The 24,013-nt window shown below is 48.6% G+C and overlaps 1 protein-coding gene across 6 annotated transcripts in view; it reads right to left on the minus strand.

Annotated features, from left to right (window-relative positions):
• The window catches only part of MGRN1 (mahogunin ring finger 1), a 50,111-nt gene extending 29,173 nt beyond the window's left edge, over window positions 1-20,938 (minus strand). For 4 of the 6 annotated variants that reach the window (XM_042037087.1, XM_042037091.1, XM_042037089.1 and 1 more), the window contains exons 1-4: window positions 20,770-20,938; window positions 13,140-13,258; window positions 10,836-10,924; window positions 3,812-3,958 (exon numbers count right to left, since the gene is read on the minus strand). In XM_042037087.1, the coding sequence (XP_041893021.1) occupies window positions 3,812-3,958; window positions 10,836-10,924; window positions 13,140-13,258; window positions 20,770-20,857 (443 nt within the window). In that variant the 5' untranslated portion in view covers window positions 20,858-20,938. The remainder of the gene's footprint in view (window positions 1-3,811; window positions 3,959-10,835; window positions 10,925-13,139; window positions 13,259-20,769) is intronic. The other 2 variants (XM_042037088.1, XM_042037093.1) reach the window with 1 other exon arrangement.
• Between the last annotated feature and the right edge of the window lie 3,075 nt (window positions 20,939-24,013).

Consider the following 24,013-nt stretch of genomic DNA (forward strand, 5'->3'; position numbering starts at 1 on the left):
CTTGGCTAGGAACAGTGCAGCTGAGCATATCTCCCAGCACAATTACCTGGGAAAGTCTGCTGAACATACTTTGAGACAGGCTAGGACAGGACTGATAAAGCCACCAGCTTTTAAATGGAGCCCAAATAACTCCAGGAGGAAGCTCCCTGGCTTGCAGAAAGGCTTCCCTTTGGTCATGGAAACCAGCTAATCCCAAAGGCAGGCCCAAGACACAGCACTGTGGCTCTCAAGTGACCAGAGGCTCCACAGCAAGCAAAGCCACTGCCCAGGGAGAGCCACCTTCCCTTCCCTCCCCTCCCTCCTCTCATCCCAAACTGTATGACCATAACCCTGTCCTAGCAGGAGTTTTGCAGGAGCGCTGATACTATCGGGATCAGTGGCTGTTCCAGCAGAGAAGCAGGAATAACTTGTTTAGTGCTTCTAAGGAGCCATGCTGCAGGCTGAGAGCTGGGAGAAAATTCCTGCTTTTCACAGGGGGCCAGAAAGTTTCTCCCATTTTAGGATTCAGCATTGATTTAGGAGAGTGGAAAAAAAAAAAAGGTGCTTTGTTTTAAAGAGCATCTTCATCCCAATCAAGTGCAATAGAAGAAGTTTTGAATTTATACATAGGACAGCTTTTGCACATGCTTGTTCCATGAATGCAGCTGTTAGCACCAAAAGAGATTGAGGAAAAGGAAAATCCACCAGCCCAGGCAGGGGAAAGCTGCATTCCTATTAGTGCACTGAAAATGCACTCACTCCACTCAGAGCTCTAAGAATGCAGCCCAGATTTTTTTTTTCCACTAGAATTTGAAAAGAATAAATCAAAGTAATTACAGCACTGCCCTTATAGAATTGCTTTGCAAAGCTGAAATCAGAGCTTCAAAAGGTTTTTACTAGCAGACAGCAAATCCAGAGAAGCAGAGATGCCTACTTGGGCAGCTGCACTAGCCCCAAGACGTGCTTCAGGAGCCACTTCCACATGGAAAAATAGCCTGGGTTGAATTAAAGCAGCTTATAAAGTCTATATTTGTATCTGACTTCCCCCCTACACATCTGCATGAAATCAGGATCGTGCCTTCCAAAAAGTTCCCGGCTTCTGGCGCAGCCCCTGCACCCACATTTATATAACATTCATTGTTCAAGCACCCCAGAGCAGAAACAGGCAGTTCATCATTCCTGTATTATGGAGAAATGAAAGTAAGATTTATTAAATGAAAGGCCAGAAGTGGAAGAAAGAGCTGAATGTGGGTGCTCTGACCTTTTAGAAGGTTTAGTGCACCAGGGACTGCTGCCACCCCAGCAGGACAGTACAGAATCATTGGCTAATTTTTCATTAGTGGGGGAATCACTGCCGATCCTGGATTCATGCAGAGGGTTCATGAACACAGGCTTCAGCTCTGCCATCTAACAGAGATCCCTCTCTCACTGAACCATGGACAGGGTGGATTAAAAAAATTCACATTAAAAAAAAAATCTCTGAAGCTCTGTTCATGTTCAGAAACTCACCTAGGAATTGTTCAAATTTAATTTAAAAGCAATTGGGTAGCTCATGTTTGCTGCTCAAGTTTTAAAGGACAAACAACAGCACTGGTGACAGTCACTGGCTCAGTGCATGGCACTAAATTTCATTTTAAAGTGCTCTTAATTGAACCAAAAACTGTGTTTTCTTCCTCCAACCAACCAAGAGGAGAGCTACTAGTTACAGAGGACTGAAAACACACTCTGTCCAGAAACAGTTGGTTATATTTGGTAACTAAAACAATTCTATTAAGCAATTATTCTTCAAGGCACCACTTGACGAGAGAGTCTCTTAAGAGTCCAACATGAGCAGTTTAACCAACAAGAACAAACACTGCTCATCTTGGGTCACTCAGGTACAATTCCAGCCCAACACAGCATGCTTCAAGCGTGGTGGGCCAAAAAAAAAATTCTATGTTTTTCTTTTTAGAATAACTTTGGGTTATTGCCATTTTGGCATAAAATGCAAAAGTGGGAGTCTGAAAAATAGATTTTAAACTATATGGATATTCTTTACAGACTGTAGCGTAAAAAATACAGCACAAGGTTTGATATGAAGCTCACCATGCTGTAAATGCAGATGTTTCATTGCTACTGACCAGTGACAATGAAATTCTCCTTCAGGGTAAACCAACAGGGAAAAACAAGATTAAAATCAATGATTTAAACCGAGCCTTGCTGATTTAAGCCATGGCTTAAGCCTGGCAATGTAAATACATCCACCCTGGCCATAGAGGCCCTCAGTTCTCCCCATTAGCCCATGGATGGTTTCTTTCTTAGGTCAAAAACCAAGGAACACTGCAGGGCAGCACAAGGGACACTGGCCACCTCTCCACGCTGTACCTGTGTTAGGGAAAGAGGACTTCAATCTCCAAGGCTGCCATTCCAACACCTTCACTAGCACTAAATTCACAGGAAACCTAAGGACCTAAGAGACAGAACACGGAAACTTTATCAGGATTTCTAAGGCATCCTGCTGCATTCAGCTCTGCTCAGGAAAAGCTGGATCTAAACAGAAAGTGTTTTCAGAGTTCATTAAGAGATAATTTTCAAGCACTTTAAAAAGGAGCTCATTTATTACCTCCCCAAAATAAAGGCAGCCATAGGCTTCAACAGAAGAAGGGAAAGGGGCCTAAACAAAAATTCTGGATCAGGATATCCTTCAGTTTGAAGGAATGCATATCTGAATTGGACAATTGAGCCTCCCTCGTTTCTAAAAATACACAATTCATTGATCATTAGTGGGATGTTTATACTTTGCATAAAACAAATAAGCCCTGCTATGGTTTGTCATAGATATTTCTCCCTGCTGAAGCCTCTGCAGGTCCCTTCAACCAAGGCAAAGTTTAGCCCCAGCTCCAGAGCATCACTGCAGAAGCCATCAGCACTACGTCCAGGAGCCTCTGATCAGCCAAAAGCCTCTACTAGAGGAAGCCAAGAGCTTCTGCAGCCTGCATCTTCCTTTACCCCTGGAGTCAAAGGAATTCTTTGTCCCATGGCCATTGGAAGTGCACCATATCATACCAGCAGCTCACATGTACCCAACTCACACCAGGCAGAGCAGATTCCAGCCACCTTTGCTCCGAACATAGAGAGGAAATTATTCACAGTCGTGTGAGATACGGTGTTGACTGGAATGGGTTAAATGTGCTGATTTAGATTAAAAGGTTTTAAAATCTGGAGGGATGTACTATCAGGATATGAGAAAGTTCCCACAGATGACATTTTGGTCATTCTTTCCAGAGCTAACTAAAGACTACTGTGCACCTGTCAGGAAAAATACAGACAGGATTTCAGGAAGTAAATCTTCTCTCATCTCCCAACAGCCTGTGTTAAGGTGGGCATTTATCCCAAAATAGATTTTGGGTGGGCCTCAATTCCACAGACTCACTCTGTTAATGTCAGACTGAACTTTACTTTGGTGGCCGAGATGCCCCTGTCACAGGGAACACACAAAGGCACTGACCTGGGTGATCTGGGAAAAAAACAGGTAGTATTTGAAGGGCAGGGTGGTTGGCTTTTTAATTTCATAGAACACCTGGCTGACAAAACATACAGCTGTGAGTTCCTCTCCTTTGTTGCTCACAGAATGGCTTCCCTACACCCTGAAACCAAACCAAAAAGGGAAGAAGAGAAGATATTGGCTATGTGAGGGAATTGAAAGTAATATTCAAAGTTATCAGAAAAAGAAGAAATTTCCCACTCTACCATCTGTGGCAGCACTGCCTCAGGGGTGATTAATGAGAGATGTTTGACAGCTCATCATCCCAGCTCCTGTGCCCCTCCACATGCCCACAAGCCCAGGACTTACACGGCCATGCCACCAACAAACTCCTCTGTAGCCTGGCAGTAGATTGTGATGGCAACACGGGCATCTGCATCAAAGGTGAACTCCAGGCTGTACAGGACCTTCTGCTTCCCATTCTCCTCGGTAGGGCTGTCAACATCATCTTTATACCTGAAAGACAGTGCCAGAGGATTAGAACATATATTTATAAGGTATCAACAAGATCACTCTGGAAATAAAGACAAGAGTAGTCCAGCCTTGGTGTTCTGGGCAGGCAAGGCTTCCATCTTGGGCTTCTCAGATTTCCATTCTTTCCTCTGAGGAAGGTTCTTCCAAGATCTGACTAAAGTTATTAAAGTGAACTAATGATGGTGTTGAGGAATCTCATCCAGCCTTACAGTGCCTGGACACAGAATGAGCCAAGAAAGGGAGATCCTGAATGTCAAATGCTGAGGAGAAGAAACATTCTCCTTCCTTTTAATTTTCCCATTAGGCTCAGTATTTGGGCTAAAGAAATCCTGCATGGGCTTGAAAAATCTAAAGTGTAATTCTTTTAACTCTGCAATGAAATGGTGCGTGACAGGAAAAAACCCGAGGTTTCTGTAACACAAAGAATTCCTGAAGCTCAACAAAAGGTACCTCCAGTATCACTCAGAAGATGATATTTAGCTCAGAAAGCATCCAGATATAAGCACTTCAAACACCTTTAAATGTACAAATGATCAACTAAACCTCTGGTACTGTAAGGGACTGGAGCTCGCACGCATTTATTGTATGAACAAAAACTAACACATCCAACTGCAAACAGACACATGACAACCAACAGAATGAGCTTAGAAGTTATTTCAATTAATGTAAAAGTGAGCCCTAAGTTGGCTACAGGCTCCTGCACAGCTGGATCCCACTGTGTGATCACCACTGCCAGGGTTACTCCTTCTCCCAAATCCAGTGAAGAAGAGGTATGAAGCCAGCTCTAGGGCAGTGAGCTACGGCCATGGGGACTTAAGGCATGCCATGAGTGGCCACAGAAACAGCAGATGTTGGAGCAAGCAGCCAACACAACACACCACAAGAAAGTTACAGAATGACAGAATATCCTGAGTGAGAAGGCACCCCCAAGGATCATCCAGTCCAGCTCCTGGCCCTGCACAGACACCCCAGCAACCCCACCCCTGTGCCTGAGCATTGTCCAAATGCTCTTGGAGCTCTGGCAGCCTCGGGGCCGTGCCCATTCCCTGGGGAGCCTGGGCAGTGCCCAGCACCCTCTGGGGAAGAACCTTTCCCTGATCTCCAGCCTGACCCTGCCCTGGCCCAGCTCCAGCCATTCCCTGGGTCCTGTCCCTGGCACAGGGAGCAGAGACTGGAGCTGCCCCTTGGCAGGAGCTGCAGCCCCTGCTGAGCTCTGCCCTCAGTCTCCTCTTCTCCTGAACTGACCAAGCTCTCCCTGCCTCGAAGAGCAAAGTGACAGGCAAATGGATGTGATTCACTGCCAGGGCAGCAGCAGATTCTCCATAAATTCAAATCCCATGACCACAGGTGTGACTGTGAGCTCAGGCACTGTGTTGGAATGGTGAGGGCAGCAAGGCTGCCCTTGAGAGGTGTAACAGCACTGACTTGTCACCCAGCTCCAGCCTCACTTATTTATCACTAATACCTTAATTGCCATGATGGCTGGGTAAAAGCCAAGCAGCTGAACTATTCAGCAAAAGCTTGGCATCATCTCTGTCTTCACAGTATCAGCCTCTCCCCTCACTAAACAGCCTTAATGAATATGCTGTACTGTCAAAAATACTCAGAAATGGGTCAGACATACCTCCATTATTCAATCTAAAAATTGTCAAGGGAATCCTTATTTACCAAGTTCACTGACATATAACAACTGCTGCCTAATTAAGAGGGTTCCAGCATGAATTTTATTTAACATCACACTGAACAAGAATGAAATGCTCAGTTTCAGTAATTTAATACAGAAGGTGCAAAATAAAATTTAAGAGCAGTATAATCAAATACACAACACATGTACTAATGTAACCTTAGTGAGCCACTACAGCACACACCCGCATTCCTGTCCGAAGGGCTTGGAGAGGCTTTTGTCAGAGGTTCACCTAGGTCAGAGCAGCAAATCAAGCTAAAAACACCCAACATACCAGTATAAAAAAAAGCCAAATCCCAAGAACTGGAGTCTTAACATCTGCAGAATCCTGGACACAATATACAATACAGAGCAAGATGGTATTTTCACACAAGCTGTTGCATTTAATGAGTAAAATCATGACACTTGAAGGCTGTAAAGAAGAAACACTGGGGAGAAGGGCAGGTTTGCCTAAAAAACACGGGGACCATCAACATTTTGTGCTGGACTGACCCAAGAACACAGATGGCAACAATCCATTCACAAGTGGTGTGTGTGTCCAAGAGAGCAGCAGCACTAGTCACCTCTTGCTGTGCTGCACTCCGTGGATCCGAAGTTGGAAAAGAAGGATCCAGGCTATGATGGACTTGCCACTTCTTCCAGAAGCAGCAGGGTGGGAGAACCAGCACCTCTTGCAGGCGGAGGCTCCTTCAAAGACTCACCTCATGCACAGGTAGGTATTAAATAGAGATGCCCAGCATATGTGAGAGCTACAGCACAGACTGAGATACCTGTGACAGTACCAGGTAACAGGGACACCTGGGCATGGGGCAGCTCACACACAAACAACATATAATTGGCACAACCATTGCCCGCTTTTTCTTCTCAGGGAAATCATGAAAAGCATCTCAGATCACCCTCCTGCTCCCAACCTCAACCTGCACCATGGCACTCAGAATGTGCTTCCATCCTTCCAAGGAGATAAGGGGTTAAACCTAGACTAGACTAGATCTGTTGCCCTGGGAAACCACTGAGGGGCCACTGCAGTGCCTGGAGGGAAGGTTTCTGAAGGATGCATCTGCTGGGAAGTAGGAGAGTCTGAGCCTTTTCTGCCTGGAACAGCACCACTGGAGCAGAGGGCAAGGTACAAGTGCCAAAATGGTGGCAGTCACAGCAAGGCTGTGCCCTCCTGCTGTAACATCCCTGCTGCTGGAGGCACAGAAAATCATCCACACCCTTCCAGTACCTGAAGGGTACAAAAAGATGGAGAGAGATTATTTACAAGAGCCTGGAGTGACAAGACAAGGGGGAATGGCTTCAAACTGACAGAGGGCAGGGTTAGATTAGACATTAGGAAGAAATTCTTCCTGGGAGGGTGGGGAGGCCCTGGCACAGGATGCCCAGAGAAGCTGTGGCTGCCCCATCCCTGGAAGTGCCCAAGGCCAACTTGGACAGGGCTTGGAGCACCCTGGGATAGGGGAAGGTGTCCCTGCCCACAGCACAAGGGTGGAAGGAGATGAGCTTTGAGGTCCCTTCCACCCCAAACCAGTCTGGGATTCTGTGATCTGCCAGAGCAAAGAGTTCAGGTGAGAAAAGACTGCACAGATGGTAGCTGGCCCAAGGTACAAGCAAAGACTACTTTGGTGCGTACTTTGAGAGGCAGAGACATCTCATGTCCCACCTTAAGGTGCAGGAATGGTGGCATGTAACATCAGGGAAGTAGCAAGACAAAAATCACAAATTTTACATTCCTCTTTCTTTGCAGGAGACGTGGCAAGACAAGGAGGTGGTTCAGGAGTGGTTCAGGTGCTTCAAGAGCTCTTCTGTCTCCACGTGCAGTTGGATTTTACAGTGCCCATTTAGCCAAGCCCTACAGACAGTGTCCATGTGCGATGGCCACAGATGCATGCACAAATCTGGAAACCAGTGACTTTGCTGGGTGTGCCTTTGGGTCATGCACAGAGGTGCATCACAGAGCCTTCACAATCACAGGTACAGAGGAAAGAGACTGACCACCTTTGAGAACAAATAGCTGATCCAACATTTTGATGCAAAAGGCAAAGCAGGATGACCAAGGGAGCTGAGGCCACCTGGTCTGACATCACTCCTGGATAAAACAATGGAAAAGCTGGAGCTTTTTTTTTGTCTGTTAAAGAATTAAAAGATAAAAATATAATTAACAGCAGCCATGACAGTTTTACAGAACTACATTAAGCCGAACCCAATTTCATCCTTTGAGGAGATTCAAAGGCTGACCAACATAGTTAGACATGCAGGATAAATGTTAAATATCCCTTGACTGTGAGATGTGCATTTACCCAGCGTTTGAGCAGGCACTAAATGAGAGTAGAACTAGTGACACTTCTCTCAGCACAGACTTTCACAAGGGAGAGCATCACCAAACAGAGGGGTTCTCCTATTTGGGGTTTCTGCAAAGATCTGTCCAGTTTAACACCATCCAGGGCTGCAGAGCAGGCAGTCCCAGGCCCTCACCACCTCTGCCACAGGATGATGAACAGCTCCAAGGACCAAGGTTACCCCCATGTGCTGGAGAGGGAAGAGATGGATTTCCTTTCTCTCATTCCCTGCAACACACCTGTCCTCCCCCAGCCCCCACTCAGGCCCTTATCCAAAACACTCAGTGGTATCACTACTCTCCATGATACTCCTGATGCTTCCAACACATTCCCAAACCACTACAGTTGCTGATTCCCTCAATCCTTTTGTTCCATGATGCTATCCCATGAAGCCCAGAAGCTGAAGCAGAGAAGCAGTCCCAGGGTGCAAGAACAGACATTGTCTTCTGAGTTGATCTTCCTCCTGCAGCTTTCAGGATAAGAGGGAACAGCCAGTACCAGCACACCAGGTACTGCAGCACCCAAATAAAGCTTCCAATCCAAGGCCAAATGTGGGACATGAGACAGAGAGAAGGAAGTCTTTCCCTGTTAGTGGTTAACAGCAAAATTTCTGCTACCCTCCTCTGAGGTTCACAGTCTCCTCCTACCAGAAATCAAACACTCACACGTGACACTGAAGACTCAGAACTTCAACACCAATATCCACAGGTTTATTATTTATCCTGTAAAAATTCAGGATCTGGCAAAACTCAGAATTTTGTCTGGTCAGAGCTGGGCAGGAAGGCCAGAGTGGACATTTCCTTATATTCCTCCATGGCACCTCTCCTGTGAGGACAAGCTGAGAGAGTTGGTGTTGTTCAACCAGGAAAAGAGAAGGCTCCAGGGAGAAATTAGAGCCCTTCCAGTGCCTAAAGGGGCTCCAGGAGAGCTGGAGAGGGACTTTGGACAGGGGCCTGGAGTAACAGTACAAGGGGGAATGGCTTCCCACTGCCAGAGGGCAGGGTTAGATTAGACATTAGGAAGAAATTGTTCCCTGTGAGGGTGGAGAGGCCCTGGCACAGGCTGCCCAGAGAAGCTGTGGCTCCCCCTCCCTGGAAGTGTCCAAGGCCAACTTGGACAGGGCCTGGAGCAACCTGGGATAGTTGAAGGTGTCCCTGCCTATGGTGGGGGGGAGGGGGGGAATGAGATGGTCTTTAAGGTCCCTTCCAACCCAAACCAGTCTGTGATTCTATGAAAAACAAAAGGCTTGTGGGGACATTACCATCAAAACCTACACTTAGAACTTTACACCTGGACACTTGGCTCGGTATCACTATAGCTGGTGGAGGAGGTGGTAAATTAACTAGTTCTGGAAAGAATGTGCAAACCTCAACCACTGGTTGTGAATAAGCCAGGCTGGAGAGGGCACAAAGTGTCCTTTACGTGCACAGAGGGAGGAAGGCAAAGCCTCTAGGCCAGAAGAGTAGAAAAGCACAAGACAGAATGTACCCTTGGGAACTGCCAATTAAAAACTCATTTTGGGTCTACATCAGTGCAAAATTAAATAGAGTCATGTTGGCAGCGTTGTCATCAGCGCTGACACAGCAGCACTGAGCACATGAGTGAGAGCTCATGAGGCAGAAAAAGAACTGATAGTACCAGGAATTAGATGGATGCAAACCTAGACACTGTCAAGGTGCATGGAGACTACATTCCAAATAGTCCAGAGCTGCAACTCTGCTTGGGGAAATGGGACGTGTGACCACAGAAAGCAGAATGACAGAAATATATCTACTAAACCACACCAACTGCCCCATTCACAGCCAGGCCTCTCCCAGGGAAAAAGCCACTGCCCACTAGGCTTATGCTCCTTCTCTTTTTTCCTAAAGAAGTTCTTCACCCTAAGCTGAAAAACCAAAGAGCTTTCAGAGCAGTTTACCAATGGTCACTTATTTGAAAGTTCAACCAGCTTTGAAACCACAGGTTTTGCTCATTTAAAAAAACAAAACAAAACAACCTCGTCTGTTTTCACATAAAAACAAACAGGGGTTTTGGTTATGACTCAAAGTGCTCACATTACACCACATTCTCAGAGCCACCTTGGCTGGGAGCTGCAGCTGGACCCCTGCCTGTGCTCCAGCCCCGAGACACACAATCCAGAGCGACTCCAGCCAGGATCATTGGGAAATGCTCTGCCTGGACATCTGCCCAGTGCTCAGACCCAAACAAAGCACTGAATGCTGGGCCCTGTACCTCAGCCATCTGTTGGAAAGGGGACAGCTGCAGGTCTGAGCGTGAGCCAGTGCTTTAAGCCAGCTCTGCTGGTTCAGATCTCAGCATGGAGCAGTGAAAGGTAACATCTCCATGAGTGTCCTTCCCCCACGCACGGACACAGCCATCTAAACAAATGCATAACACTAGCACCAAACTTTATCTTGGCAGCAGGAGAAACCTGAGGAAGTTTCACTCAAGACCCATCAGTCTTCCTGGCCCGTGACTCGCACCAGAATCAGCTCCTTTCTGGCTTCTCCTTGCACAGGAATGCAGGAAGGAATCTGTCTGTAAAGTTTATTGACCTAATATCTTCCGCTCATGCTAATGATTTCATGGCTTTGTTTACCATTCCAGTCTGTCCTGCAGAAACAGACACATCACTGGTCATGTTTGGAAACACAGATTGTTTGGATAAGGAGTATAATAAACCACTTGAAAGTTCACAAGGGAACACAGAAACCTCTGGACATACCTAGCAACAAGGATCTGGATATCAGCCGTTCTCCAAAACCTTACCAGTACAGTTTGGCTCTGGCTGACAGAGCACTGGGTTGAGCAAAATGAAAGGTTCAGGTAATGGCAGTACCTCACAAGTCGGAGAGAGTCTTTGCGGATGTTCACCAAACTCCTCAGTGTCTTCACTGGCTCGTGTGGAGCTGGAGTTATATAGGGAAACTGGAACAAAAATGCAAATAATTCTCCTGTTATTACACTATTAAAAGGTAGCAGCATGTTACCTAACATACAATTTACCCAAATCAAGAAGCATGTAGCTTTCAGGGTACTCAGTACAGCAGCCACAAGGAGCAGCAATAGCAAATTTTATTAACAGACAAATCAAACATGTTTCAGGGTGAAAATCCTGCCCTGGCCCAGCAACAGCTCATACTGGAAACACACACTTTAAGAAAGGGCATTTTCACAAGGTCTTTCTCTCCACTCTGAATTCTCAGTCAGGAAAGTCTTGCTCTCCCAAGCTTTTATTTCCACTAAAGAAACCACCTCCAGCTTGAGCAGAAGAAATGCAGCTCTTTCATGTGTATTACAGCATACAAGCAGTGAGCTGACTGCTAATCAGCATGCTGAAACCCTGGATTACTGGGGGAAACTCTTTTTATTCTGAAACAATGGGCCAAATGTTCTGGAAAAGAAAAGAGACAGGGATAGGGGGCCTCATTCTATTCTACAGTCAAGAAACCTTCTCTCACAGATTGTCCTTTAAATAGGGACAATAAAGCTTCAGACTGTAATTCTCCTTAGTGGGCACAGGATCTCCACTGAGAAATGCAAAGGAAACTGCTTATTGTGGTGATCACAACCTGTACAGCTGCAGACCTGCCTGCTGGGCACCAGGGACCACCAACACACGTTTCCTTAGAAATGAGGCAAGGCCTCAGTTACTCCAAAGCAAGAACTGGGCCCATGTCCAGAAAACAGTGTTGCCACTCTGTGTTTGAGTGGTTTTTTTTTTCTTGAAGATTAATCAGAGCTGCCAAAGGGCTTTAACTTTACATAGGCAAACTATATTCCACAACAGCCTCCTTCTCTTAAACCTACTTGGCAAATGTCCCACGGTGTTAATGGCATCTCACCCACTCCCCTCCAGAGAAATGATGAAACCCAGTGCTGGGATGTCAGCAAGGAAACCCAGGCTGAGACATGCAGGTAATTTAACTCTGCCAGGCTAGCCCCTACAGGGAGGGCCCTGTGTGCAGACATGGCACAGGGGATGTGGTGAGCACCCCCAGGCCTGCCCAGCACTTATACAAACACAGATTTCCAGCTCAAGTCCCTCCTTCCTAATTCTGTTGCCCAATTGCACTTTCTGCTTCAACAAGAACTTTCCAGATTCCTCCTTGTCCTACCCTGCAGAGTCCTGTGAACTGAGTGTGGTTCTAAAATGACCAATGGCACAGCCTGAGGAGAAACTCAAAAAGCAGAACGTGCTTGTCACTGTTCCAATTCAAACTTGCCTCAGTTTCCCCCACCTGTAAAACCAGTGTGATCCCAAACTGCCACTGAGCATTACAAACATTCATTAATTAATTAATGGTTACAGCTTTTCTGATGAGGAGAACCATGACTTCAACTTCTCATTTTCATGCAGGAACAACTAGGAAAACAGTGGACAAAGCAAGCAGCTCTTCCCTTTCCTCTCCAGCACTCAGAAAACATCACCAAATGACTCCTACTCTGTTACCTTTTGGTTCTTTTTAAGCAGTTCCGAGATGGAAGAGAAATCCAAAACATAACACTTGCATAAAATTCCTGTCTTTCCCTCACAACAGCATTATTCCCTTTACAAGAACAAGCCAATCGCTTGAGCAAGCAGCTTTTCACAGTCCCATAGACACCTGTGGGCCCAAAAATACCTTTATGTTCCAGTTAGGAAAACTAAAAGAGAGAAGGAGGGACTCTCTGAGCAGCCCACCTAGGTATAAAACTCACAAAATATCAAGGTCTGTCTTAACACTGCCCTACACCCAGTCAGGCCACTCATTTACACAGAAAACAGCATGTGTTGAACACTGGCTGGAAGCCATCCAACATGCCCAGCAGCCTTGGGAAGTTCAGGCTCTGCTTCCCAGCCTTCTCTGCAGCATGCTTTACACTTGCTCAGGCAGGCAGGCAGAATTAGTCCCAAATTTTGTGCTCCTGAGTCCCTGTTCTTCTTCCCCCACCACTAATTCCTTCTGTCCTGAGTGAAAATAAGCCTCAAAGGTGAATTCAGCTTCTCTGGAAAACTCAGTTTGCATCTGAACAGACTGAAATTACATTCCCCAAGCAGTGAGGACCTCTTAGGTCTGTGCCATCCTCTTCCACAAACCACACAAGATCTTCCAAAACAGGCAGGAAACAAAAAAGAGTAAGACAGAATGTAGGAACTTGCCTGAACTGGTCTATTCCCCAGGAAGTTTAAGTCCATGTTCTCACCAAAAAGGTAACCCTCGGGGTGAGGGGTGTCAAACTTCTCTCCTCCCATAAAGAAGTGACTTGCAAAGTAGTTTCCTAGAAACAAAAACCACAAGGGAATGAAAAAAAATCTCTAAATGAGTGCTTCCCAGAGAAGTCTGTGCAGTTTTAAATCCACAAGTATAAAAGAGCCACAAGACACAGAAAATACTTGCTTATTCACCCCTTCCCTGTAGTACCCAGGGCCACTGCCAACAGTAGGAGAAGAGAGAAAAAAAACCAAATGAAACAAAAACCTAGAATAAATCATTACAGTAGAGATAATTCCACTTCAACTTGTTTTCCAGAGAAGGGAGAGGGAGCAGGAAAAGTCAGCTCTTTCCAGTATTGCTCCATTCTGGTGAATTCTTCCTGTTTTTTCCACTTCCCAGTGTGAAGCCCAGTCCCAGTAACACCACGGGCCTGCTCAGAGAAGGATGAGGCTTCCTCCCACTGCATAATTCAGCATAGCCAGAGGGCCTCCTGTTAGGCAAAGTTTGCCTTTCGTTCCCTCTTTCACTCCCATATCCCAGGCAAGAACCACACCAAACCTTTACTGGGAGTGCTGGAGACTGTACACCTTGATGCTGATTTAATTAATAACACTGACAGCTCTAAATGCAAAAACATGGATGTCTGGGAGAGAAAACAGGCACTGACTAAAGTGAACTTCAGCTCTGAAAGTTTCCCCACGAATTGTTTCATTCATCTTTAAGGTGATGCACTGCAGTGCAAATTTCAGGACACAAAGCATGTGCAAGGTAATTGGGATTCTGGAGCCTGGGATTGACTGCAAAATGAACAGAATTGATTTGGGTGTGTGAGAGCATCACAGATGTAGCTCCCTCCTAGAAAGCTTTCAGGAAAACACTCTCAAATATGAACTTCACAGAGTTACAAGTTCAGAGAAGTAAGTATCAAGAGGGAACTAAAGTAAAAGGCTCCATCCAAGCCAATTCCCTTCAAGTTTCAGAGTGGGGGATGAGAGGACTGAGCCAAATGTACATTTGCTTCCCTGGGTGCAATGCATAGATAGCATAAATTTGTGTTTAAATGAGTCTTTCCAGAAGCAGTAACTAATCATCTGAATGGCTATGGAGGCATTCTGGAGGGATTTGCAGTCCCTCTAGCTAGGAGCAAGCAGGATTTACTCTGAAAGGGAAGGGTTTTCATGAATGGCCCTGTTTTTTCCATTAAGGCTCTTTCCCTTTATGCTTCAAGAAAGGCTCTTTTCACTCTGCACAGATGGCAGTGCCTTAATGATGACGGTAGGGCTCAGCTATTGCTGAGCTCAGCTTACAAGCACCCAGATGTTTGTAGTACTGAAACACATCCTTCTTTCCAGATACAACAATCACCTTCAGCACAGGTCCAGCATCTACTTAGAATCTGTCCTACAGAATCAGAATAACACAATCACAGAATCATTTAGGTTGGAAAAACCCTCCAAGATTATCAAGTCCAACCTGTGACTGACCACCACCTTGTCAACCAGACCAGAGCACTGAGTGCCACATCCAGTCATTTCCTGGACACAAATACAGGTGCTCCAAATGACAGGGAACCTTTTCCCACTCCTCCCAGAAGCAACAAATTAAAAAAATTAATCTGTATATAAATCCCCAAGCACAGCCAGCCTGACACTGCCTCTCCACCTGAGATACACCACGGTGGTTTGTGCTTGCACTGAGGTTCAGAAAACCATGATGAACACTGGAGTTTATGAATAGATTTTACATTTTATGTGGATCAAGTAGGATTATGTTTTGGAACATTTTATTTGATCAACTGTGAAGACAATGCTTGTGCAGGATGTCTCAGTACCACAGCAGCTGGTTATCTGGGATCAGAGTTGGAGAACTCCCTCTTATCCAATGAGTGAGACAGAATTATAGAATTATAGAATGGCCTGGGCTGGAAAGGACCTTAAAGATCACAGAGTTCCAGCTCCCTGCCATGGACATGTTCCATGACACCAGATTGCTCCAAGCCCCATCCAAGTTGGCCTTGGGCACTTCCAGGGATGGGGCAGCCACAGCTTCTCTGGGCAACCTGTGCCAGGGCTTCTCTACCCTCACAGGGAAGAATTTATTCCTAATATCCAACCTAACCCTACTCTCTGTCAGTTTGAAGCCATTCCCCCTTGTCTTGTCACTCCAGGCTCTTGTAAATAGTCTTGCCCCATCTTTCCTCTAAATTCCCTCCAGATATTGGAAGGTCACAATGAGGTCACCCCAAAGCTTCTCCTCTCCAGGCTGAACAATCCCAATTCTCCCAGCCGTTCCTCCCAGCAGGGCTGCTCCATCCCTCTGCTCATCCTGGTGCCTCCTCTGGACTCGCTCCAGCAGCTCCAGGTCCTTCCTGTGCTGGGCTCCAGGGCTGGAGGCAGCTCTGCAGGTGGGGTCCCACCCTGACAGGGGCAGAGGGGCAGAATCTCCCCCTCTCCTGCTGCCCACACTGTGGGATCAGCCCAGAACATGGTTTGAGAGCATCTCCAAGGATGAAAAGATCTCTCTTGTTTGACTGGAACAACACCCAGACACAAAACCAGCAAGTTCAAGGCACCTGCCACACTTTCACTGCTCCACTAAGAACTACTTTTGGGATCTCTACCAAATTGTTTGGATTTCTCACAAATACACACAGTAGCTGGAATCACTGCTTCAGTTCCACATTCAGACTGAACTCCCTTCATCTTCCTGCTAAGTCACCGCCTGCAATGTGAAGGAGAGGGGGTTTTTTTCCCCTGAGGCACTTTCTTCACAAGCAAACAAGAAACACAGTGCCAGGCACAAGGAGCACAGGGAAAATCACTCTGAGGTGCTCAGAGGGGAACACACTGGTGAGCAGAACAACCCCCGAGGCTCTGCCACTGCTGCTGCACACAGAAAAGCTGCCATACACACGAGGTTTCAACAGACAAACAAACCGGAATGGCAGCAAACTGTCTCCACAAATTTATAACACAGTTTTCAGCAGCTAAAAAAAGATATTCTGTTGCAAGCTTTCAGAAACCACTTGCTACAATGACACCCGAAGTTTAGAGCTCTCAAGGTAGGACTAAAGTTAAACATTAATCCTCTCAACCACTACCCCGACCAGCTCGGAGTTTGCCCAAGATGGGGGCAAAACATTTTAAGAAAGCATTTCTTAAATATCACACCAGGGACTAAAAAGAAAAGGAAACTTCCAGATGGAAAATACGAGGCATCCTCTTTTCCAGTCACTGTGACATTTAGGATTTTCAGTGTCTCTAACAGGAGTACATATCTTTTCTATGCAGTAGAATCCTAGGTTCCATTTCCAAACCCGTTACAAAGACAGCTTTAGGACTTTAGCCAGGCTATCATGCCTCTTGAACCCTGTTCCCATATGTCCCCCCGGACTATAAAACCACCTTAAGCAGGTGTTCCAAGGCCAGCTTTACACAGAGCTCTGTAGTTAAGGGCACAAGGAGGATGCTAAGTGCCACGCTCTTTGGCAGGAAAAAAAAAGAAAAGCAAAAAATCCTTGGATTAACCCTCCCCAGAACTGCTACAAACAGAAATCCTCCAGGAAAATGCAGTGACACACTGACCAGGAAAGAATCACACATAAATAAAAAAGGATGGAATAGGATAAAAATGACAGAACAAAGAAAAACTGCAGCTTTACTTCCCCAGAGTAAATCAGCACAAAGCACAGAGGAGCATCAGATAAAAGAGAACACGACCAAGTGACACTGCTGAGGTAGATGAAGCCCAAGCAGTGGTTGTAAGAGAAATTGTTGTGGTGGAAAACTTTACAGTGTCTGGAAAAACTCCGACCACTGGGAAACCCAGACCAGCCAAGTCTGACTCATTAGGTTGTCCCATGCAAAACCAAACTGGAACCCAAGGCTCCTCCAAGGCATCAAATGACACCGAAATACTTTGTATTTAGTACAACACAGTGATGGGGGTTTATTATTATAATTGCACCAGCATTAAGCACCAGACTGCTCCAGCCATAATTACCTCTCCCCAAGCCAGCATTCTAACCCCACATCCATGCAACACATGGATGGGATGCACAAGAGACACGCTGGGAAGGGACACATCCTACAAGAGCCAGGAGCACAACTGTAATCCCATCAAAACATGGGCTCTGTCGTACAACGTTCATTAACACAAAGCAACGAGGTGTCCATTTAGGCTTCTCGCCATTAATACAATTAACAGTGAAGTGACAGAAATTGAGTTCTCTTTAATTACTCAGCCAGACAATCACCACCATGGCAGACTGACAGCACAGTCCCAGACACAGCCTGAACCAGCAGCATTGTGTGAAATACAGGGACAGTGACACTGTCACAGTACACGGCAACACAGTCCACTGGGTGTGACTCTGGATACTCTTCTCCTATTTAAAACCGCTCTTTCTTTGATTTAAGCCTCATTCCCAAACAACAAAGCAGTTCAGCTTCAGAGAGGAGCAATCTGCTTCCTTTTTTTCCTCCCAGAAATCTCCAGGGAATTCTCTTCCAAGAGCCTACTCCAGAGGAGAAGAGCCATCCCAAGGGCACATGCTCCATGCTGCAGAGGAGCTTAGTGGAACAGGAGTAGAGCTGTGGGAAGCACTGGTGCATTGCTCACTGGTTCTAAAGCAACGGGGGCATGGGGGATCCTTTCACTGTTCCAAGCACTGAAGCCCCACAGAGATCACAACTGTTCCCTGCTAAACGGGAAAAAACTACCCATTTTTAGCCTGTTTCACAGAGGCACTTACTCTTCTGTACAAACTGGGCCTTCCTCCCAGCTGGTCAGGCAGGCACAATGCCAGCACAGGCTCCATAAAGCAAAAAATTTTGGTTATAAAGTACCAGCAAAGAGGGGTCAGAGAAGGGAATTGGCTATCACCTTACAGCAGCCTCAGTCATCCAGATGCAGAAGGAAAAATGTAGATGATACCCACCCAGAGCCTTGGAGGAATAATCAGGGCATTTTCAGAGGATTTTTGACAACAAAACTGCACACAGTTTCCAACAAAGGTGTTAAACAAGCTGCTTCACTGAGGACTGGCTCATGCAGACCAAGGTGGATTCCTCAGCAATCTGCTCCATCCTCCCCAGAGCACGTGACTGACCCAGCAAAAACCACACCACAAGCCAATAAAGGAGAAGGGAATATTCACCTCTGCCTTTGCAACCAGCTGTGAATCTGTGTCCCTCTCCATAGGCAGGTTGATATGCAGCTGAAATTACAGCCAGAATACCTGTATTTAGGGTTTATTTCCTTGCACAATGTGTTCTTGTGAGGGGATATTTGCTCCAGAACACAAACCCTCATCCTTCAAACTGATGCCAACCATGGACAGCAGCTGACCAGATATTTGTAGTAAGTCAAGATCTGCTGAAACCAGAGACAAGGAGGGACAGAATGGAAAAGTGAAGGACAGCCCTCGGTGGTGCACACAGGATGAGTGGCCTCAGGTAATGCTCTCTCACCACTTGTTGCAGTCTTTCAGGGGTACTGTCAGAGCCAGGAGTGTGTGTCAGGCTCACTCTCCAGCGCACACATTCACACACCCAACACAGCCCGTGGAAAACCGGCTTCTTCCAGTCAGGGCTCACAGCAGCAGTGCTGAGTTAGAAATAATTAGCAATCATTTGACCCAAGAACATTTTGTACTACTTCCAGCTTGCTTCTTGAAATCAAAACTGTACTCAACTCACTTCCAGTCATCTTCACTGTCAGGTTTGGTACCAACTGTTCCATCTCCAAGACAATCACTCTGAAGATGGCAGGATCTCAAAGGACACCTTTGTCCCTCTGAACATGCTCCACTTGAAGGAGGGAGGGGAGCTGCCATCCTAACAGCCCTCACTGTTCTGGGTTTTGAACCACCACTTCTTCTTCTGCCTAGAGCTTGAACAGCTCTTCTCTCTCCCCAAAGTCAAGAGGATCTTTGTTAAATAAACCCAAAGATGAAGAGAAAGCCCTGGCTTAATGCCAGCTTTCAGAAAGAGCACAAGAAAATGCCACAGAGAATTAATTAACAAGCCTCTAATTGCATCCAGAGCCTTTGTAGGAAATAGCAATATTTTTATTTAACCAGCTGCTTGAAAGCATTGGCTGTTCAGTTTTACAAGGGAGGTATCACACATGGAACACTTTGGTAGCACTATGCTCAACAGATCCCCTTCCAGGGAGCACGGTAACACACAAACCCAACCTCAGCTGTGTGATGGGATTACCTTGACAAGCCCAAAACCCAACACACCATTAACTTCCAGTTCAACAGCACAGGAACAACAGGATCATGATCTGAAAGAAGTTTAATGTCCATTGCATACGGTGGTTATAATTAATCCACTCCTTATCTAAAATGCTGTCACACGCAGGTCATGCTGCAGCCAAGCTGTGACACTTGCCTTTTCCAGCTGCCCAAAAAACTAGCTCCCAACCCTCTAAAAAAAGCAGGTTATATTTTCTAAGAGAGCCAACACAGCTCTTGGATTTTTCTGGGCAGGTTCCCCCCTTCCACTTCCTCCACACCACCATTCCTGCTGAAGGCCAACCTGCAACAAGACAAGGTGTAATGATAACAGGACTCTATTTGAGATGATCCTGCACCCCCTCCTAACTGAACAGGGGTCCTGGCCCCCTCCATCACACAGCCCCGAGGATGTCACAGCCAGCAGGTCATGGACACACATAGGACTTGAATCTCTTCACATACAAAAAAGTCTTTGTATCTGAGAGTGAGGGGACCCAAACTGCTGCTCTACAAATTCTTCAGCCTGTCTGGAAAAGCCCTAGCAGAACCAAAACCTAGAAAAATGTGTAAGCAAACAGAAAATGCGGGGAGGGAAAAAAGTACCTGAATTTCCCTGACCACTTGTTTTCTGAGAAGAATAAGCAAAACTCTTCAAACAAGTTAAACCTGGCCAAACTCAAAAGCCGGCCCAAGACAAGGTGAGTCATGGGCTCATCCTAACTGCACACAAGTGGCACCGACAAATCTCTAAGCCTTCAGAACAATTCCCTTTGGAAAACAGACACCCGGTAGGCTGTGTCAGCCCAACAGCTCCTAGGTGAGAACCACTGCCATTTTAAGGAGTTAAAAAGAGGGTTGTCATGCGGGAATTTTGCCATTCTATACTCAACCAGACCCAATTCTGTTCCCTGTCCCCCGCAAACTCCGCCGTCGCTTCCCCTTTACCAGCAGCACCAGCCGCACTCGCCAGTGACCAACAATTTGCTGAGACCACATTTCCATGGTGGGGAGCGATCCTTGTGTACCCTCAGTGACCCCCGGGATCACGGGCGGTGACGGCGCCAGGCGGGCACGGACAGCGAGACAGCTGAGCCCTGGATCCGGGGCACGGAGACACCCCCACGGCCCTGTGCCACAGCTGTGCCCACGGACATCCCTTCACGGCCTCTCCGCCAGCGCGGGCGGGCTGGGCCGCGGCCAGAGCCGGAGCCGGAGCCAGCCCGGACCGGTGACAGGCACTCCCGCAGCCCCTTCCCCGGCCTCCCCGCTCGGCCCGGGTGGCACCGGGCCCGGCACGGCCTGTCCCCCTCCCCCGTCCCCGCGGCCCTCACCGGACTTGGGCGGGTAGCGGTAGGCCGAGTTGGCCTGGATGTCGATGTCCTCCACGCCCGCGATGCGCCGGCTGAGCAGGGAGCCCATGGCGGCCGCGGACAGGGCGGGCGGCCCGGGGGCGCAGAGCGGCGGCGGCGGCGGCACCGGCACCGGGACCCGCACCCACGGCGGCGGCGCGAGGCACGCCGGGACAGCGAGTCCACCCGCCCCGGGACTACAGCTCCCGGCAGCCACCGCGGCGGCGCCTACCAACAGCGGCGCGGGGGAGAGGCGGCACCAACCAATGGTGGGGTGGCGTCCCCCGGGGCGCGGCGTGAGGTCCGCCGGCAGAAGGCGCTGAGGCGGGAACGGGGACGGGAATGGGAATAGGGATGGCAACAAGGATGGGTACTGGAGTGGGCCCAGGGATGGGCATGGGGCACTCCGTAGGGGAGGGACCCGGACACGGAGATCACTAGGGGGCACAGCTTAGATGGAGAAGCCCTTGGGAGCTTACCCAGGGATGCACAGAGAGGATACTCGAGTACACGTCCTGTACAGGGAGGGAGGATGGATGCCCAAGGACACACCTTGCACAGGGATGCACAGGGAGAATGCCCAAGGTCATGCTCTACAAAGGGATGCGCAGGGGGCATTCCCAGGGACACATCTTGCACAGGGAAGCACAGGAGAGATTCCCAGAGAGACACACAGCCTGCACACAGATGCTCAGGGCTGTCCAGGGACACATTGTGCACAGGGATGCCCAGGGAGAATTATCCAAGGCAGTTCCCAGTGGTGGGACCTGCTACTGGCTGAGACTCAAAGCCAGCAGGAAAGGAGGTGATCAGCCTCCCATGGGGAAGGTATCTCCTTTCTGGGTTCCTCCCCTCAGAGGTAATCCACACAAGAAAGCGAATGGAGATGTCTGAGGTTTGGATATGAGAACAGGGAATGGCCACAGGCTGCCTCACATGTGGGACACAACAGTCAGGAGGATGGCGTGGAAGAAGAGGCACAAAAAAGCCACCAATGTCCCAACACCGAGCCCTGTCCCCTCTGCCACCGAGGAACAGGGAAAAGTCACTCCCTGTAATGGAAAGTACCTTCCTGCACATATGCTGCAAAGGTACTGGGGACCCAAATTCCCAGCAGTGGAGTTGGGAATCGCTGGGAGACATGAAGGAGCTGAGGTGGCACATGTGAAATCCCTTCAATTGGCCTTGGGAGCAGGGAAGAGGGCTGGGATTCAGGGAAATGGGATGGAGCAGGGAGCAGAGCCTGCCAACACGGGAGCATTCTGTGATAGCAGGCAGTGGGTGGAATTTGCTGGCTGTAAACACAAACTAAAACACGCCCAGCGGGAATAAGCAAACAATCCCGAGGGGAAACGTGCTTCCGGACAGTTATTATCTTTGCAGCTGTTGTGGCCACACCAGTGCAGCCAGAGGGGCTGTAAGAGGCACGGGATGCTGGGGAACGCATGCTGGGGGTGAGGACAGAGCAGGGCCAGACCTTGCTCTTCTGCATCCTCTTGTGCAGCAGGGCTGGGAAGGACAACAGGGAAAAAACATGGAACGAGCAGTAAGTCCTGCCAGCCAACCACAAGAGTCAGGTACCCTGCACCTGGCACAGGGGAGCCCCAGGATCTGCCTGGCAGTGTCTTGGCAGTAATCATGCCTTGGAACTCTCTGCTGTGTCCCCCAGGATCCTGCTGGCACCTGGAGTGATGGTGCCTCTTGCTCAAGCAGCCTCTCTGTGCAAGGGTTTCTCATACCAGAAGTTGCATGGACAGGGAGGGATGGAGTCTGCTGACCATCACAGTGACACATGTGCTGGCCCAGAGTGTGTCCAGTGCTCCCTGCCTGCACGGCCATAGGAACAAGCTCTGGGCACTGCCCTGGCAGCTGTGGGATGATGTGAACAGCTTGTGTGCCACCAGCAGCCCCAAACTGAGCAGGATGAATCCACAACCCCCAAGGCCTCACTCTGCAGGCCAGCAGCCGATCTGGGGCTCAGCGCTGGAGCAGACTGGGCACAGCAAGGATCAGCGGGTCCATCTCCCTGTGCCATCCTGAGAACTGGTTGCCAGCTGGTGGCCAGCTGGCCACAGCCTGGGGGCAAAGCAGAGCAGTGTTTGCACCATGAGGCAGGCGAGGACGGGAATTTGCATACAGACAGCAGATGAGAGTCCCTCTCCCTTTCCTCCCACATCCTGAGAACCGAGAGCATCCTGCCCTTCCCCAGCTCAAAGAGGCACCCAGAGTAGACTGCTCCAGAGCTGTTCCCTGAGCTTTTCTGGGGACAGAATCATGGAATCTTAGAATGGTTTGGGTTGGAAGGGACCTTAAAGATCATCTCGCTCCAAACCCACATTCCCTGAGCAGCTGCCCATGCTGCTCAAGGGGAGCTCGGTGCCACATGGGTTAAGCAGGGAAGAGCCAGGTCCCACAGCCGCGGGGTGTTGGCTCTGCCCGGGAAGCTGCGGCAGGAGGTCTTTTGTTCGTGCAAAACCTCCACCAGCGGGTAGGTCCCTCCCGGGCCGCCCGGCTCTCCAGAGCACTCAGAGGAAGCCGTCGGCCCCAAGGGGGTTGCTGCCAGCTGGGAGGACAGGGGCTTTTGCTGGAGAATCTCTCCCGGAGGGCCCTGCTCCATGAGATGCGTGTGACAGACAACGACAATGGCAGCAGTGTGCCAGGACCGGGATCAGCCCTTCCGCCCCAAATCCCAGGGCCCAGAGCGAGCGGAGCCGAAGGGCAGCAGCGCCTTCACCCCAGCCCGGCCCGCGGGATGCAGGCACTGGCCCACACAAAGGCAGGATATTGCACCACAGCCTCCTCCATCCTATCGGGGGCCACTGCCAGCAGCACGGGGAAGGAGAACGGATGGCCAGGGGCAGGGAGCAGGACTGCCCTGCCAGCCCACACCAGGGTCCCACATCAGGTGGGCCCCGTGGGCTGGCGAGCAGCACTCCCCCCCAGTCCAGGGCACTGTGGCAGCTGCAAGAAGCAGCAACAGCCCCACAAACCCTGGTGGTGCCACGTGAGCAGGTTTTGCACCTTCACCTCTGGGTTCCCTGAGATGTCTTTGTCCCCATTTTTGGTGCTGCCAGCCCCAGGGGCTGCTTGCACCTGAGGGAGGAAAGCCCTGAAGATGGGACGCCCTCTGTGAGAAAGGGATGAAAACACTTCCATAAGGTTCAGGGGAGCTGAGACCCTGAGTGCCATCATGGTGTGGGGTGAGAGTGGTCAAACTGGGAAGGAC

This window comes from Corvus kubaryi, unplaced genomic scaffold, assembly GCF_017639235.1.
Source record: "Corvus kubaryi isolate FWS band 111438036 unplaced genomic scaffold, C.kubaryi_AGA036_p1.0 37387, whole genome shotgun sequence".
Taxonomy (NCBI): Eukaryota; Metazoa; Chordata; class Aves; order Passeriformes; family Corvidae; genus Corvus; species Corvus kubaryi.